Source organism: Saccopteryx bilineata, chromosome 2 (assembly GCF_036850765.1).
Source record: "Saccopteryx bilineata isolate mSacBil1 chromosome 2, mSacBil1_pri_phased_curated, whole genome shotgun sequence".
NCBI classification, from domain to species: domain Eukaryota; kingdom Metazoa; phylum Chordata; class Mammalia; order Chiroptera; family Emballonuridae; genus Saccopteryx; species Saccopteryx bilineata.
The window spans coordinates 34,540,511-34,559,635 of NC_089491.1; the positions used below are offsets into that span (position 1 = coordinate 34,540,511).

Sequence of the window (19,125 nt, forward strand, 5' to 3'; positions counted from 1 at the left end):
AACACTGCACTTTTGGGGCTCCCAACCCGCTTGCCTCCCTGAATGACAACAGGCAAATGAAACAGATGCATTGTTCCTGCACACATGGCTGCGGTGTGTGTGTCTGGGCCGTGTAGTCTTTTGTCTTCCAGGCTCTTGCTCAATGTTCAGAACAACCCTCAAAGCAGGTGACTCCAGCATTTCTCAGAGGAGAACCTGGGGCTCGGAGTGAGCACGTGAGGGGCCTGGGTCAAGTTCCGGTCCAAAGGCAAGACCAGTGGCTGGCCGTGACACCAGGGCACCGCGGTGTCACCCTGCTGCCTTTTAGCCAAGGGCAAACTAAAATCTGAGATGCAGTAGGGAACAGGAGAGGGGACCCTTGAGGCTGGTCCAAGCAGCCAGCTTCCTTTCTCCTTGCCGAGCCAGGCCTCCCAAAATTAGCCAGTACTCCAGGCAGGGGCACAAACAGCAGAAAGGGCCCTGGGCCAGGAGGCAGGACATTGGGCTCAAGTGCCACATCCTCAGGTGTTTTGCTGTGAGACGTTGGGTGAGTTACAGCCTACTCCTGGGCTCAGTGTTCTCTGTGCAAAATGGGAACAAGACCAATGGCCCTACTAAACTCCTCCACTTGTTAAGCAGCTCTAGTGACATTGAAAGCCATAAAATTGCGTGCACGTGCCCAGCAGTGGTGGACGACAGTAGCTCTGTCCAGGGTCCCACATGCTCCAGCTTCCTGATTTAGAGCGTCTTTGCACCCTAGTTCTGTCACCTCCCGTTTCACACCAAGCTGGGCTAGGGCTTGACAGCAGGGAGTCGCAGTGAACCACCAGCCAGGTCATGCTCTGAGTTAGCAGCAGACCTCCCTGAAAGGATGACGAGAGACAGGCCACAGGCAGGGCCAGGCCAGGGCTGAGAAGGCCCAGCTCCACTGCCTTGGGGTCTGGGCTGGGAGGTCCAACGGCTGGGTGGTTCTGGATTTGCTGTGGAAAGCCAAGGTTTGGGGCAGGGTCCCCAAACTACGGCCCGCGGGTCGTATGCCGCCCCCTGAGGCCATTTATCGGGCCATCGCTGCACTTCTGGAAGGGGCACCTCTTTCATTGGTGGTCAGTGAGCAGCGGGTGCATCCTGTGCTCCTGGAGTACTGTATGTGGCGGCGCCGCAAAGCTGGCGTTGCTCACATACAATACTACTTCCAGTGACGCGGCGGGACGCACACATCACAGCTCCGGAAGCACGTCATATCACTTGTTACAGCTAGCAGTGACAAATATGGAACCGGACATTAACCATCTCATTAGCCAAAAGCAGGCCCATAGTTCCCATTGAAATACTGGTCAGTTTGTTGATTTAAATTTACTTGTTCTTTATTTTAAATATTGTATTTGTTCCCGTTTTGTTTTTTTACTTTAAAATAAGATATGTGCAGGGTGCATAGGGATTTGTTCATAGTTATTTTTATAGTCCGGCCCTCCAACAGTCTGAGGGACAGTGAACTGGCCCCCTGTGTAAAAAGTTTAAGGACTCTTGGTTTGGGGAGTTAGGCAGACCTGGGTGCGAGTCCCAGGTCTGGGTAGAGCCCACTCCTGTGGAAATTATTTGAATGAAATGGGATAGTGCAGTGGTCCCCAATCCCCGGGCCGCGGACCGGTACCGGTCTGTGGGCCATTTGGTACCGGTCCACAGAGAAAGAATAAATAACATATTATTTCCGTTTTATTTATATTTAAGTCTGAACGATGCTTTATTTTTTAAAAATGACCAGATTCCCTCTGTTACATCCATCTAAGACTCACTCTTTGTATTTTTCTGAAGCTGGAAACGGGGAGAGACAGTCAGACAGACTCCCGCATGCGCCCGACCGGGATCCACCCGGCACGCCCATCAGGGGCAACACTCTGCCCACCAGGGGGCGATGCTCTGCCCCTCCGGGGCGTCGCTCTGCTGCGACCAGAGCCACTCTAGCGCCTGGGGCAGAGGCCAAGGAGCCATCCCCAGCGCCTGGGCCATCCTTGCTCCAATGGAGCCTTGGCTGCGGGAGGGGAAGAGAGAGACAGAGAGGAAGGAGGGGGTGTGGAGAAGCAAATGAGCGCTTCTCCTATGTGCCCTGGCCGGGAATCGAACCCGGGTCCCCCGCACGCCAGGCCAACGCTCTACCGCTGAGCCAACCGGCCAGGGCTAAGACTCACTCTTGACATTTGTCTCGGTCACGTGATACATTTATCCATCCCACCCTAAAGGCCGGTCCATGAAAATATTTTCTGACATTAAACCGGTCCATGGCCCAAAAAAGGTTGGGGACCACTGGGATAGTGTATGACACACTTAGCCTAGAATCTGGCACACAGTGAGCAGTCAGTGAGTGTGTGTATGGTGGGGGGTCAGAGAAAGTACAGTTGGTGGAGGGGGTGCTGGGGTTGCTGAGAGGAGGGCAAAAAGACAGACACGGAGATCTCCTCAGGAGGCGGTGGCCCTCCCCGAAGAGAGCCAGGAGGTGCTGGGGCCTCGGAGGGGCAGGGCTGGAAGACTGGGAGAGTTCACCGAGGGAGGAATGGTGTGCTTACACAGTTTAAGAAAGGGTATCCCAGGACCAGGAAGCAGCACAGTAAAGGACCAGGAGGGGAGGGTATGGTGCCCCGCCACAGATGAGGGTGATGATGGGGCTTGAGGGTGGATGGTAGTGTGTACGGTCCAGTCACAGAAGGACCAAATGACTGTCCCTTCGCTAAGCTCCTGTCTTTGTTCATTCTCAGGGTTTAGTTCACAACATCTCAGAATCTTACTGTATTGTTTCCCTTCTCTTCATCCCGTGTCTCTGCTCTCCTCTCATTGTTCTGTTTATCCCCAGACCCCCTCCCCTGATCAGGGCCGTCCCCAAGCCCCTGCCCTGAGACTCTCCCACCCCTGCCTGCTGCCCAGACACTGAGCTGTGGGGTCAGGCTGGTTCCCGGAGGCAGGAGGAAAGCATGGCTCTGCTCTCAGGGTGGAAGGGGTTTGGCCACAGCCATCCCCACCTGTGGCCTGGGAAACAGGCCTGGGAAACAGGGGCCTGTGGACTTCTGCCCTAACAGGTTGGGCATGAGGGATCCAGGCATCCTGGTCTCACTGCAGGTGGGCGAAAACTAGACTCTAGGAGCTGAGTTGGAAGACATGTGCTTCTGTCCGGTGTTGCCACCACAGAATCACCAAATGTTGACACTTGAGGGACCTCAGAGGAGAAAGGGCTTGCTTTCTCAAGGTTGCCTACCAAACCTTTCCACTTAATAATGCTGCTTCTACAAAAATCAGGTGACCATGTGAATAGTTAACCCTTATTTCTGCACAGCCCAATGTCATCTGGGCCTCATGAGTCTTGAGATTCTGGAAGAGTTCCCTCAAACCCCCAAGGTGGAGAGGCCCAGAGCATCCCAAGCCTGCTAGAGATTCTGGCCCTTTCCCAGCCTCTCCCATCGGCACGGTCCAGTTCCTAGTTCACAGACTCTGTCCGCCCCCCCCCCCCACACCCAACATCACCCAGGGAAAGTCTCAAGCACTTTGCCAGGTTCATCAGCATTCTCCTCTTGCTCATCAGAATTTCCTGAATTTTCATAAAACTTTCAGAAGATGCAGAAGTCTGAGGGGAAGGAACATGTGGCTCAGCCAGCTCCCCCCTCCTCCCCACCCCTCTTCCTTCTCTCCTTAGATCCTCTCCTCCTTCCTCCCTCTCCCGGCCCCCCACAGTGGTCTTGGCCTCCTCGGAACACTCTGTGCCCATGGCATACCCCTTCCAGAGCTGGCACTTTCCACCCAAGTGGAGGCTTTCCCTGAAGGGGAGTCTTATCCAGCCGCATTTTCCCCGACCCCGAAGTGCATCCGGGTGCCTTCCTCACTCACACCAGCGGTTCTCTGTTCTTGCTCTCTCCCCAGTTCTTTTACCAAGCTGTCACTCGTGCTTCAACGTGTCCTTAAAACTGCAGGTTCTTCCAAGCATTTGCTCGACTCTGGAGCAAGGCCCGGAGCCACGCTGGATGGGCAGCCCAGAGGCGGGGTGGTGGCAGATGTGCCCACTCACGGGGCAGGCCCTGTGCTGCTCAGTGTCTTATTCCAAAAGAAGCCAGAAATCTGGGCATTCCGGTGAAATTACCTGAGTTTTACACATTGACCAAGACGCCCAGGAAGCTGTGGCTCCGTGGCCTCGTTCACAGTGTGCCTCATGATAGCTCCCAGCACCCAGCGCCTCTGGGCTTCGGATCCCAGGCAATTCCTGTGAGCTCTCCCTGCTCCGGGCTTGCCCCAGACATCCCGGACACAGGCCCGAGATAAGCAGGGCGGCCCTGAAGACCCACCCCCATAGGAAGGAGAACAGAGCCAGGCCACAGGGAAGGGGTGACAAAAGAAGCTGAGATGTACCCCCTCCTGCTTTGCAGGGAAGAGGCCTGGCTTGGCTTTGCCTCTGGCTTGCTGTGTCACCTGAAGTCTCTTTTCCTCTGAGTCTGTGTCCTCACCTATAACATGGGTATAAAATTCCTGGTTCCTTCACCGGTCTGCTCTGAGGTCAAAATCAAAAAGAGATCTTAGTATGAGGATTTATGACGTGCAAAGGGCTAGAAATGTTAGGCCCTATTACTGCCCTTGTCAGCCCTTAACTTCCCCAAGAGGATCCCCACCCCAGCTATGACTTGTACAATCACAGACATTCCTGCTAGATTCCAAGGTCAAAATTGGGATGCCTCTCTGGTCAGGACCAGGCAGGGGTCTGCTGGCGCACTGGCATCCTCATACTGAGCACAGGTTCTTTGCCCTTCTCAACCATGGCCTGGCCACCTCTCCCACTTCATTGGGTAAGTGGTTTTGGACCCCACACCTGCTGCTCCGGAAGCCGCCACAGGTGCACCTGAGCAAGGGTGCACAAGAGCAGTGACTGAGTAAGTCCACGAGTCAGAGCCTGGCCTTCATCCAGCTCCATGGAGCTGGTGTGGCAGTGCCCAGGGCCTGAAAACTGTAAGTCCCCATAAATGGTGGCTGGTGAGCAGCCCACAAAGCCGGCCCCTCCTGTGCCAACCTGCAGCATGATGCAGTGCACAGGGCATGGGACGGGGTCAGGACACCGGCACTGGGTCTCCACTCAGTCACCTCCTTCTTGCTAGAGTTCTTTTCTAGGCCTGTTTCTCCATCTATAAGAAGAAGAATTGAATTAGTGCATAATTCTCTTAGTGTTTGGAAATGGGGAGTCAGGGGAGGGAGATTTGTACTGTTACAGTGACCAGAGGACACTCCTGGCATTTAGTGCCCAGGGCCAGGGGTTCTGAGTGCCCAGCACTGGATAGGAGAGCCCCGCACAACAAAGAACTCTACACTCTCCAAAGAAAACAATGCCGGAAGTGCCCTTGTTGAGAAACCCTGGTGGGTGATTTCACAGGTCCCTTCCAGATCTGAGATTCTGGAAACATTTACTCAAACCGGTAATCAAACGTTCTTAAAAAGAAAATTCTTACCTTGAAACGACAGCTTCTAGCTTTGCTGCCTTGGAGATGTGGGGCTGGGCAGTTGCGATAAGCAGCCCAGCCCCGGAGGGAGCCGGAAGGTTCCTCCCGGCTCCAGTGCTGTGACTCTCTGCAGTTGGAGATAATGATGACGGTTTACACAGAAGGAGCAGGCTTTCGGCTCTCTAAAGCCTGCTAAACACACTGGCACCTCTTTTGATCATCTTGCCAATGCTGGGAGGCTGCAGATGCGGCAGTCATGGCTCAGAAAGGCTTCGAGATGTGTTCAGAGTCACACAGCTGGCAAGTGATGAACCAAGTGCCCTTTCCCCCCTTGCCCAGGCTTCCTTGAAGGGACCCCCACTCCACCCCCAAGAGGCTGTGTTGACTCACCTGCCTTCCCAGGAAAAGAAAAGCATCTTAAGACTCTGAAATGCAGCCTAAAGGTTAGACACCCTCCCCTCCCCAACCATCACATTTATATACACACACAACCTCACCTATCAATTTTACCATATATTTCAAAAAAAATCAAAGTTGAAATTAAAAAAAAAAAAATCAGTAATGGCCCAGAGAACATGCTGTGAGAGCCAGCTCTGAGACGTGGTGAGAAGCGGAAGGCGCCCCTCCCTCGGAGAACTCCTGGCCAGGTGGGCCTTGCAAACGTGAGGCACCCACGCAGTGACAGCAGGAAAGACCAAGAGCCCCACGGTCCCAGGGAAGGCCTGTGGAACCTGCCCCGCCCCCAACCCAGACCCCCACCCTCCCTGCCGGGCCTCGAGTCCCGCCCAGCCCCACGCAGGACACCCGGAAGCAATGCCTTGCGGGGTCTGGACCAGGGTCAGAACACAGACAAACTGTCAAGTTTGACCTTGTGCTGAGCTGTCACTCTGTGTCAGAGGTATGCAAGTCACAAAGGAATCTTCACTTCTAACCAAAAATCTGTGGAGGACACATGTCATCCTGTTGTTTAAGATCCCCCAAGGCCTCACCTCGCTGCCCCGAGGGCAGCCGTGGACCAGCAGCACCCGTGTCATGTGGGGGCATGCTAGAACGGCAGCGCCCCGACCTGCTGACCCGGTCCTCCTGCTAACGAGCTCCCTAGGTGGCTCGTGCACTGGCCCTCGCTGTGACACTCCAGCCGCCCTGGCCTCCTTTTGGTTCCTAAATCCTGCCGAAGTCTTTGCTGTTTCAGGTCCTTCCCACTTGCGGTTCCCTCTCCTAGGGATGGTCTCCCTAGATTCTCACAGGGCTGGTCTTTCCCATCATTCTGCTCTCAGACGAAATGTCAAATGTCACCACTGCAGAAGAGCCTTGCCAGACTACCTGATCTGAAATAGGTCCCCCTGCTAGACCCCTCAAAGTACCTTGAAGCTTTCTTTAGGGACGTATGTCACTGCTCTACTCTTAGCTGTACAGTGTGGGTCATCAACCTCCTGAGCCCTCCACTAGAATGCACTCTCCGGGCAGGCAGACATCCTGTCCTTATACATCTGGGCCCCAGCATGGAGCACAGTATGGGATGCACATTGGCACCTGAGAAATAGTGATTGAGTTTTTCCTGAATGAGGCAATGTAGGACAAGTATAGTCATCCCTCCATTATTCAGGCCCACATTAACTATACCGTAAATTAACCCATGGGCTTTCTCTGCAAAGGGGCAACTGGGATCTGGAAAAAGGTGGGGGCTTGCCCAAGTTCACCCAGTGAGACCAAGGCCTTTGACCTTTCAGGACTCAATGCCTCAACCCGCGCTCAGACCCCCTGCCCGTGGTCTGTGCAGCCTGACAAAGCAGAATGGTTGCAGGGGCCACTGACCTACATTGTGAATAATTGCATTATGCAGAGGGACTCAGGCCAGCTGCTCTCCGTACAGTGCACAGATGGGGGAGGCTCTCCCCAGCAGCTTCTGCACGCCTCCCGCTGCGCCGCAGCTGGACCAGGAGTCAGGTGTGAGCACTTGCAGCCCCCGACCATCGCAGACATGTGTGGCCTCTGCTGGGCACTGCTCCCTGTCAGGCAGGGAAAGCATGCTATCGGCTGGAATTCAGCTTGCATCACCAAAACGCAGCGTTGGCAGAGCTCCGGGGGCTTCGGGGAAGGCCTCGATTGAATGCTTAGCAATTAAGTCATTCTTCCCACAAGTCTACCTCACAATTTATAGAGCAGGTTTATACCCACTGTCTCCTTGGACTTTGATGGGATGCTTTGAGAGAGGCGAGGCAGATTGGAGGAGCTCAGGGTGGGGGAATAAAGAACGCGGGTTTGAGAGTCAGACAAACCTGGGTTTGAATTTCAGCTCTGACACGTTCTAGTTAGAGATTTGGGACAAGTTACTTAACCTCTTTGTGCCTCAGTTTCCTCATCTGTAAAATGAATATAATACCTTGTTGGATTCTCTCTCTCTCTCTCTCTCTTTTTTTTTTTTTTTTTTTTTTGTATTTTTCTGAAGTTGGAAATGGGGAGGCAGTCAGACAGACTCCCGCATGCGCCTGACCGGGATCCACCCGGCACGCCCACCAGGGGGCGACGCTCTGCCCCTCTGGGGTGGTTGCTCTGTTGCAATCAGAGCCATTCTAGCGCCTGAGGCAGAGGCCACAGAGCCATCCCCAGTGCCCGGGCCATCTTTGCTCCAATGGAGCTTTGGCTTCGGGAAGGGAAGAGAGAGACAGAGAGGAAGGAGAGGGGGAGGGGTGGAGAAGCAGATGGGCGCTTCTCCTGTGTGCCTTGGCCGGGAACCTAACCCGGGACTCCTACACGCCAGGCCGATGCTCTACCACTGAGCCAACCGGCCAGGGCCCCTTGTTGGATTCTTATGAGGCTTGACAAGATAACGTGTATTGAGTTCACAGCTTAGCAACTAGACATCACTGTCCTCCATGACCAGCAGCACTTGGTGTTCTTAGCGTGGCTGTTATTGGTGAAGTCCACCCACTCTCCTGAGCCTGCCTTTCATGGAAACATCCTGATCCTAATAGAATGGAAGATCCATGAGGACAGGGCGCTTACCAGTCCTGGTGACTGCTACATTCTCCATGCCCAGAATAGTACCTGGCAAATGGTGGTGCTTGACAGTTCTATATTAAATGAATGAGGAAATGAAGGAATGAATGAATGATTACTTAGGTAATTGCCCAAGTAAGCAGCAAGTGAGGAAGGGAAATAAAGAAGAAAACAAAGCAAGTTGAAAGTTCTTGCAGGCCAGTATCCAGAGCAAGGGAAGCGTTCTTTGGTAGCGGAGATGCAGTAGTCCACAGCTGTGCAGGGGAGTGGGCCTGAAGCCCGGATCAGACCCTGATATGAGGTCCCAGCTTGGCATCTGTAGAGGTTAGTGCCCTGTGCTCACTAGCTCTGGGCTGCATGGCTGGCCCACAGGAGAACAGGTTGAATGGGCTGGGCAGGCACAGCCTGAGCCCAACAGCTCCTCAGTAGTAGCCCCCCCACCCTGCCCCATCCCCACTGCCCTGGAAGGGGGACAAAGGGTCCTCCGTAGTACCTGGAAATCTGGCCTTGTGTAAGGCCCTGTGTGCCTTTTAGAGTCGCACAGAATGTTCCTCAGGGCTCTGTCACTTACACCAAGCCACAGAAGTAGCTCTGTGTCCCCAGCGGAGGATGGCCCACAGCCCCTGGGTGGAACTCTCTGCACAGTTCTTTGGTGTCCTCTAGTGGTGCTTTGGTGCATGACAGTGACTCCAAGTAAGTGTTCAGGTGGTGGCTGTGCTCCCTGCCCCCTCCTGCTGCGTGGTCAGGCACACCTCTCCCTGTGTCACTGCCAGATCACTCTGAACTCCAGTCTCAGGCATGACCATGCCTCTTCTTGTCTTATCTGGAGAAGACAAGAAGAGGTGTGGCTCTTACAGTTTGCTCTGAGATCCAATGCAAGGGTCTTCTGACTTTATTTAGACTCCCCATCCCCCAGCCTGAACCCAAACGTCATCACTCCTAAAACCACCCCCAACCTGTGCCATTTCAGTCCATGTCCAGTGTGCGCAGGCCTGTGAGTGGGTGATGTTTCCTACCAGGAGATGTTGTGGCTTATTTCTGGATCAGAGTCTGTGTACAGAGGAGATAGTATAGAAGCATCTCTGCCTACCCTCGGGGCCAGTGACTTCTCTGAAATCATCCCAGGCCCTTGGCTTTCTGCTGCCTCCCCCTCGCCCCCGCCCCAGCAGCCAAGGTCTATGCTTAAGCTTGTGGAGATGGGTGGGGACTAAAAGACAAGGTGTAAGAATTACAGGATTTAAAGAGGTCAGAGCAGACCAAGATGAGGACTGGAGGCAGGGACTACTAACAGGGGAAAGGTAAGCAGACTGGAATGTTAGCTGCAGAAGGGGAAGGACAGAGCAGCAGCAGTTGGATGAAAGTTACCTGATGGGGTCTTGGTCAACCCTAAGGAACACTGGATTCACCAGTGGAAGGTAGTTACTTGGAAAGCCGAGGAGGTACGGAGCAAGAGTGTAGGCACTCACTTTCATCAGGTGGTTGAGCTCAACCCTAGGTCTACAGATCAATGGTAAACGCGAGCAGGTTAAAGGATCAGGTAGAATGTGGGAGGAGGTGATGTATATCTTTACTGCTGCTCTCCCCTTCCTGAAGGAGGGTGTGCAAACTCAAGGCAAGGCCTCTCCAAGAGGAAAGACCAATGCGGGGAGGTATAGGAGGAGAAGGTTCTGGTTCAGAAAAAAAAAACTGCAGCTATCTCATCAAGAGTGGAGGGAGGGGTCTGTCACTGAGGGTATATAAGCCAGATAACCATTGTCAGCTTCCTGTGAATAGAGTTATCATTACATTGATCAAGGATTTATGACAGAATCAGTCCTCCACACAGAGAACCTATGAGTCCATCATAAATTATTGCCTTTCATTGTAGAACAACAGACACAATCATCGTTAATGGGTTTGCTATTCATGCATGACCACAAAGGGCCTGTGCTACTGCGTTCTGATGTCTGCTTGGTTGTCAGACATTAGAGAAACACAGCTTCTGCCACAAAGTCACTGTTGATCTTGGGACGAAGTCCATTCTCAGTCTTTCCAGTTAATGAAAAGACATCAGGGAAATCCCATCACCCTCAGTATAATCCAGTCTAGCTCCTGGGTGGGAAGCAGTGCAGGAGACATCTCTAGCCTTGGCCCCTCTGACTGTAGTTTCTGGAGATCACTTGGCCCCTGGCTGTCTTTCACTAGTCCCCACTGCCACCACTGCCGAAGCTTCAGGAAACCTTCCTCTCCCCTCTAGCACTCCAGCCTATGTGTGGACCCAGACCATGGAACCATAGAGGCTGAGCTAAGGCTTCCTGTGGCTTGAGACAACCCAAGGTAAAGCAAGCCTTAGAGAGCATACAACTGGATGATCTGGTTACAAAATGGGTTGTGCCCACAGGCCCCACCACTCCCAACAACTCCTGCTTCCATGTGGGAGCACCATCTTTCTCCAAAGCATAGGTGCCCAGGCCATGGCTGCCTCAAAGGCCAGGCCTAGAGAGCAGGGCCCAGAGAAACAGGGTTTTTATATTCTCCCTGCCTAAGGCCTGCCTTCTACCTTCTACAAAGCCAAAGTGCCCCTTCTTCCTCATGACTGACCCTGGGAATGCCTACCCCTTACCCTCTGGCATATAACTTTACCCTAGGCCTCAATAGGACAACATCCTGAATACCGTCCTTTGATGAGATAACCTCAGTGGCATCTGTTCTAAACAATTTTTCAAAGAAATCTTCCATTTTACTTAATAAATTTCTTCGTAGTGTATGGATATAACAGTTCTGTAACTATTTTTTGTCTATTTGTAAGATTAAGCTAATGAGAGAATATTTTGATGTTATTGGAAACCAGCGTTCTCACTGTAGAAGAAGAAAGATGCAAATATGGGATAAAGGGAGGCAAGCAAGAACCCTGTGGTGGTAGAGTTTGTCTCTATCTAGAGATAGATGATTGAAAGATAGAATGATGATGGATGGATGGATGGATGGATAGATGATACATATGTACATACATGGACCTAGAAGTAATATTCCAGAAAGAGTGAGCACATCTAGTGCTGAGATATTGGTTTCTAAATACCAGTCTCTACTAAAAAGAACCAGGACTCCTTGGAGAAATGGCTGATTCTAAGACTGGGACAAGGAAAGTGTGATTAGAGCTTGGAACATCTTGTGCTAAGAAGTAGGAAAGTGCTCAAAAAAATTAAGAGGAAACATTGAAAAACACAGAAGGCAGCATGAAGGGGTCTCCATTCTAGAAATGGATGTCAGATCTGGAAAAATTTGAGCATAAAAAGAAATAATCATATTACTAGATTAAAAAAAAACCTACAAGTCTATACAGGTATCCTTTTTTTTTTTTTTAATGAGCAAAAAGGGAAGATCTTGTTTACAATAGAATGCCAGGTATTTGAGTGGAGTCATGGTGTTAGAAAATCATTTTGCAACCACAAAAATAATGTGACTCAGGTAAGAATCATCAATGGATGCTGAAACCACTGAGTTAATGTTTGTAGGGGAACAGGATACTCACACAGGCTTAAAGTGTCTCCCACAGATTATTTATTAATTACAAGAGGGAAATGGTACCTTTGAGTGGAGAGTTCTGGCAGACATCACCTCAACCAATGATTATAGTTAACATCACCAATAATAGGACAAAATGCCATCAAGTGCCCCCAAAGCGAAACGCCTGGGAGGCCAAAACATCACTTACATAGGATTCCTGCCAAGAATGCATTACCTAAATCTAATCATGAAAACACATTCAGACAGACCCAAATTGAGGGACAGTCTACACAAAATAACTGAACTGGATACTTCAGAAATATCAATGACATGAAAAACCAGAGTAGGCTGAGGAACTGCTTGAGATTAAAGGAGACTACAGGCAGGACAAGTCAATGCAATATGTAGTCCCAGACTGGATCTTGCTTTGGAAAAACCGCAGTTGCCTTAAAGGACATTCTTAGGCCAATTGGTGAAATTTGGAAATGGATGATGTATTAGATAATGTACTGTATCAGTGGTAAATTTCCCAAAATTGGCGAAGTGTGTGTGTGGTTAGGTAAGAGAATCTCCTTGTTCTTGGGAAATATGTGCTAGATATTTAGGGGTTAAGGGTCAGGATGTCCGTAACTTACTGTCAAGAAAGTGATTCAAGAAAAATATATAGACACTATTATTTTTTCATTCACTGGGTGTGTTTTTCTCTTCTTGCCACCTCCTGCCTGATTCTCTCGGTTTCCCAGTTCTAATTCCTGAGCTTGGGAAGGATCTTCTCTACCACCCATCTTGGGCAAAGCACTCTGCACTCATAGGTCTCTGACCAGCCTCTGGTTTGGCTGCCTAGAGTCAGGTTCCCACCCATTGTCCAATCAGCTCTGGCCCAGAGGTCACATAGTACATCACATAGCTACCACCACAGCTCCCTTAATGGGTGGTGGGCAAGAAGGTCTTAGAAGAGCTTGATAGGCCCCATGATTGGCCAGGACACCTGTATCTGCAGTTCCCTGAGTTAATCCCAGAGGGACTTAAAGGCCTCCTGACCTCATTGTGTGCCTCCTTCTTGCCCTCACTCTTAACAAATATTACAGATGCCCGCTCTGGGTCAGGTCTCATGCTAGGTGCTAGGGGCCCAGAAGCAATGCAGTCCCTACCTTCCAGAGCTCTGACTCAAGTTGGAAGGGCATACAGAACACGGATAACTTTAGTGCAGGCGGGATCACCACCGACCAAGAGAACGCAATCAATGCCCATTGAGGCCTGCCCCCACGGAACACAGAAGTAGGAACAGAGGTGAGGTCCCAAGAGCCTTGTGGACAGTCTCACTAACTGTGGCTTCTGGGAGGGAAAAGGACAGACAGATAGGGACCCAGCTGCTGGAAAGGCGCCCAGTGCCATCCCTGGGTTTCTGTTTTTTCTTTGCACAGCCGGACCCAGCAGGACGGGACATCTCCATCCGCCCTCTCCTGGAGCACTGTGAGAACACCCACATGACCATCTGGCTCGGCATCGTCTATGCCTACAAGGGGCTTCTCATGGTAGGTGCAGAGCAGGAGGCTGAGTGCAGGGAAACGCTTCTCTGTTGGACTCTCCCTCCTGGGGGCCTCCATCAGCATGAAAATAAACAGCCCCCAGGACTAAGCACTTATTCCACGCCAGGCCCGTCTGCCATGTTACCGCAATTGCCATAACAACCCTATGAGATAGTACAAATAATCTCCCCATTTCACTGATGAATATGCTGAGGCTCTGTGTGCCCAAGGTCACTCAGCGACTAAGTGGCAGAGTCAAAAACGAGGTACCAGAGAGTAACCCCGAAACCAGCGGCTGCCTCTGTACCACTCCTGGAATGGCAGCTGGTTGCTATGTAGGACATGTTCGCACCCTGGATTTCACTGGATCTTCTAAATCTGGGGAAGGTTAGTGGACTCTCTGAGTTTATAGATAGGGAAAATAAGGCTCACAGAAGTTAAGTGACTTGCCAGAGGCCACCTGGGAACCTCCGATCTCGGAAACAGCCCTTTTCACTCCACTCATCTGCTAAAATAAAAGATCACGTACCAAGCCTGCTCATACAATTGTGGAATTTCAAAGTCAGGAAGAACTTGAACAGTCAGCCCCACCTTACCTTATCCCGCATCGACCCTTGAATCTTGTCCCCACATCCTGTAGAAACTGTCTCCACTTACCGTCCCTCCAGTGACAGGAAGCTGCTACTACACCCTCCTCCGATCGTTCTGCGGGGAAATTAAGCCAGCATCTGCCTCTCTGTGGCCTCTTCTTAGGAGTGGAAAATGAGGCCCTCTCCAAAAAGTTAAATAAGCTGGGATTCCTTACGCTGCTCAAGTGATTCCTCACCTGTTGCTGCTTCCAAAAACTCTTAGTGAATGACCCTGGGTCCTTCAAGGAGCCACACCAGAAGAGCAGGTGTTAGGGGACCCTAGCAAAGATTGTCCTCACTTCATACTAGTTGAGACCCTCTGTGTTTCCATAGAGGTCCTTTGAGAACTACTGGGTGACCATCTGAGCCCCTCAAGGTGATGAGCTGGAGGTGTCCACAGGAGGAGCCCAGAATTAAAATGGGACCTTGAAGACCGGCCCAAGGTCCTAGGCTTGGAGAAGGTCACACTCTGGAGACATGGTCACCACAGGTGGCACAGACCCGAGAGTAGAACCATCATCAGTGGGCAGAGTTGCCAGAGGGCAGCCCTCTGGTCCATGTAAGGAAGGATTTTGTGTAGCAGAGCAGTGTTCACAGATATGATGGAGCCCCCTGGCAAGAAGTGAGCTCGCTGTCACCGGAAGTATGCAAAATCCATGACTAGCCTTTCCCTGGCCCTTGTTGAATAAAGAGAGTGAAACTAGACTCTTTCTAGCGTCCCTCAGTTTCCATGTTCTTGATCTTGACTGTGAAATTAGGTTATGTGAATCAGATTCACGCTAAACTGGATTTATCTGTAGTGTTTTGGCCATTCATTACCTCCCCCACCTGCTTCCAGAAGTGGCTGGAGATGACTATATCTCTTCCAGTAAAGCTAATACTTTCAGTCAGATTATGTCAATAAAACTGTATCTGACAGCACAAATGCTTTATTGTTTCCAGTGTATGCAAAGAATTGTCCATATCCCTCCTGGCCTCTCGGGTTTATAACTAAAAGCCCCCCTCATAGCCCCTCCTGCTCTGATCCTCCGAGTCTCAGGACTGGAAAGAGCATGCCCAGCCCTGTACGCCCGGTCTGCTGTCAGCTGTTCCAACATCCTTGAACCCCACAGACCACCATGAGCATCCCTAACAAGTGTTCTTTCACTCACTGCCTCCACACCTCCAGTGACGGGGAGCTCCCCGCTTCCAGGCAGCCTGTGTGGATGGTGTGTTAGCTGCCATAACAAATTTATTCTCTCACAGTTCTGGAAGCCGGAAGTCTGAGATTAAAGCAGGGTCGTGCTCCGACCGGAGGCCCTAGGGGAGAATGCGTCCTTGCCTCTCCCAGGATCTGGTGTCTCCAGGCGTTCCCTGGCTGTGGCCGCATTACTCCAGTCTCTGCCTCCAACTGCACATGGCCTTCTCTTCAAGTCTGTTCTCCAAGTGTCTCTTATCCGGACTCTTGTCCTTTGACTTAGGGCCTGCCCCGATAATCCAGAAAGTCTCATCTCCAGACCCTTAATTTAATCTGCCAAGACTCTTTTCCCAAATAAGATCACATTCACAGTTTCCGTGGATTAAGATGTGACATCTCTTTTAGGACCGACAGTCAGCCCACTACAGATGGCTTGCTTTACTAGAAAGTTCTTTCTTATCCTCAGCTGAAGTTGCCCTGAATGTTACCTGTGCCCATGAAGCCTCTGTGAGCTCCATAAAAGCCTAAAAAGGAGTTAGTCTCTGTTTCCTCCTGGCATTCTTCAGAGATTCGTGGCCGACGGCTAAGTCCCCAGACCTGCCCTTGTTTTATGACTGGTGGAGACTCTCCCAATGGTCTGGTGGCCCCCTGGCAGTGTGCCAGAGAGCCGGAGTTCTGGCACCCATCCAGCCCTGACACTCCGGCCGGGGACCTCGGGCAGGCCATTTGGCCTTGACCAGCCTCTGCTCCTCCCCTGGGAGATGTGGACAGCCAGGCCCAGGGCCCCTGTGGGACTGCGGGGGACCGCCTTCGAAAGAACCAGCACAAAGCAGGCTTCACTGCTGGTGGTTTCCTCCCCTTCTTCGGTGTCTGCTTCCTGGCCTTCTGGTTCCCCATTTTAAAGGGATTTTTTTCAAAATAAATCAATCTGTGAGAAAACACTAAGAACAACAATGATTGCATAAAAATAATACTAATTACAACAAATGCCTTTTAAATTCTGTAGAGGACATTTCCATTTTTAAAATGCTTTCAGATAACAGCCCTTCATTCCATCAGGAAAGAAACCTTATGAGATAGGTGTTATTCTATATTTTATTTTTTTTAAGTGGGAGGAGGGGAGATAGCAAGATAGACTTCTGCATGCGCCCTGACCAGGATCCACCTGGCAACCCCCATCTGGGGCCAATGCTTGACCCAATCGAACCACTGGCTGCAAGGAGGGAAAAGAGAGAGAGAAGAGGGAGGGGAAGAGAAGCAGGTGGTCGCTTCTCCTGTGTGCCATGACCAGGGATCAAACCCAGGACATCCGCACACTGGGTCGACACTCTTATCTACTGAGCCAACTGGCCAGGGACTGAGAGAGGCATTATTATTATTCCCATTTCACAGATGTTGAAACTGAGGTCCTGAGAGGTGAAGCGACTCTCCCAGAGTCATACAGTCAGTGGACAGCAGAGCAGATTCCAAATCTTCCAACCTGTGTCAGCCACTCTACTACCACATGGCATCCTGCTGCCAAATTAAACCAAACCTCAAAACCTAGGCCCTGCTGTGATGTTAAGTGGTTCGTGCAGGTCTCGATGCCCCAAGCTTCAGTGATGAGATCAGAGGGAAGAGGGGCCTTTGTGGGAAGGTCTCCTAGAGGGGCTGGACTGCAGCAGAAGCCCCCAGACCAGTCTGCAATCTTGGTCAGCTCTTCCTCCCACCCACACCACCATTTCTGCCCTGTCTTTAATCTGCACTTCCTTCTGTGGCCTGCCCTCCCCTTAGACTACCTGTGGGGATAAACTCTCAACATCCTGCTGCGGATTACATTTCAGTTCTATCCTGCTCAATTCTATTGGGAGATATTGATTAGGAGTAGAGCCGCAAGTGACAAAAGATAGTGGTAATAATAACAGTAGGTTAAGAGAGAGTTCATTTCCCTCTCAAGTAAGCAATCTAGGAGAGGTGTGAGGGCTCCCAGCAGCTGAGCTCCTTACATCCTGTGGGTCCCCCATCTTCTTCATGCTATTTCCACATTGTAGTCTAAGATGACTTAGTGGTCAGAGATGGCTGCTCAAGCTCCACCCATCACATTCCACTCCACCTATTAGGAAGGAGGAAAAGAAGCACCTTCCTCTTTAAAGACGCTTCCCAAAATGTATACACAGTTGTACTTACTACATGGCATTGTCCAAAACCTAGTCATGTATAGACTAGGAAATACAGTCTCTATTCTGGGTAGCTATGTGCATTGTGAGAGTAAAAAATGTCCCAGACATGGGCTTGTCCAGTTTACTGGAAAAAAAAGACTGGACTGAACTTCTAAAGATAGAGACACAGTCCATTTTTGCCACCATATTGCTATGTGTCCTTGGGCAAGTCCCTTCCTCTCTCTGGGCCTCAGTGTTTTCTGTTGAATGCAGGGAAGTAGTCGTGATCATGTCTCAAGTTCCTTCCCACTATGGCCTCCTGTGGGTCTGTGCATGAACCAGGGGTGGAGGCGAAGGAGAACCAGACAGCGGTAACTCTCCCAATCTGCACCCCTAGACTCAACCAGGGCCATCGGGGAAGACAGATGATGACATTTAGAAGACCTGGCTGACAGCAAAGCCCCAGCCTCCCTCCCCCACAACCCCCACTTCCTGAGTAACCCTCAGTTCAGTTGCTTCTCAGAGCGGCGAGCGTGTGCCGTACCGCCACTTGGTAACAACCATTTCCCTCTCTGTTCACCGTTTCAGTTGTTCGGTTGTTTCTTAGCTTGGGAGACCCGCAATGTCAGCATCCCCGCGCTCAATGACAGCAAGTACATCGGGATGAGCGTCTACAACGTGGGGATCATGTGCATCATCGGGGCCGCCGTGTCCTTCCTGACCCGGGACCAGCCCAACGTGCAGTTCTGCATCGTGGCCCTGGTCATCATCTTCTGCAGCACCATCACCCTCTGCCTGGTGTTCGTGCCGAAGGTACGGACAGCGGCCCACAGCCCCAGCCTCACCGCCCTGGCCTCTGGCCTCCAGCTCTGTCACACGGGGATTGCTGACTTTCCTCCACATTCTAAGTTTCACATCCTTTTTGTTTTGGTTTGGTTTTTAAATAAACACAATTCACATCACAGAAAATTTGGAAAATGCAGAAAAGTAAAAGCTAGATTTTTCTGAACTCTCACACAGTCCCGTCACCCAAAAATAATCACCGTTAATGTTTTGTTTTGGTTTTATACTGTTAATATTTCTGATGCCTTTCCTTTTTTTTTTTTTAAGTTAGACAGATATAGCTGTCATTATAGCACAAGTGGTGCCTTTTCACTTAATTTTTTGGCCTCTGTATTTCCCCGTGTGTATAACCATCACTGAGGGGAAGCTTCGTGTTTGCTTGTCCGCTAGATCTCTTATTGGTGAGCATTACGTTTGGTTCCATATTTTTTATATTATAAATAACTTTTTTTGTTGTTGTATTTTTCTGAAGCTGGAAACGGGGAGAGACAGACAGACTCCTGTATGCGCCAGACCGGGATCCACCCGGCACGCCCACCAGGGGGCGACGCTCTGCCCCTCCGGGGCATCGCTCTGTTGCGACCAGAGCCACTCTAGCGCCTGGGGCAGAGGCCAAGGAGCCATCCCCAGTGCCCGGGCCATCTTTGCTCCAATGGAGCCTCGCTACGGGAGGGGAAGAGAGAGACAGAGAGGAAGGAGAGGGGGAGGGGTGGAGAAGCAGATGGGCGCTTCTCCTGTGTGCCCTGGCCGGGAATCGAACCCGGGACTTCTGCACGCCAGGCCGACACTCTACCACTGAGCAACCAGCCAGGGCCAATAACTTTATTTTTATACAACACATTTTTCTTGTTTCCAGTTATCCCCTTGAGTAGCAGTAGTAGT

The 19,125-nt window shown here is 51.1% G+C and overlaps 1 protein-coding gene across 1 annotated transcript in view; it reads left to right on the forward strand.

Moving 5' to 3' along the window:
• Positions 1 to 19,125, forward strand: part of GABBR2 (gamma-aminobutyric acid type B receptor subunit 2) — a 394,966-nt gene that overhangs the window by 358,574 nt on the left and 17,267 nt on the right. Inside the window, exons 14-15 of the mRNA XM_066256664.1 lie at positions 13,352 to 13,462; positions 17,989 to 18,213. Of these exons, the coding sequence (XP_066112761.1) occupies positions 13,352 to 13,462; positions 17,989 to 18,213 (336 nt within the window). The remainder of the gene's footprint in view (positions 1 to 13,351; positions 13,463 to 17,988; positions 18,214 to 19,125) is intronic.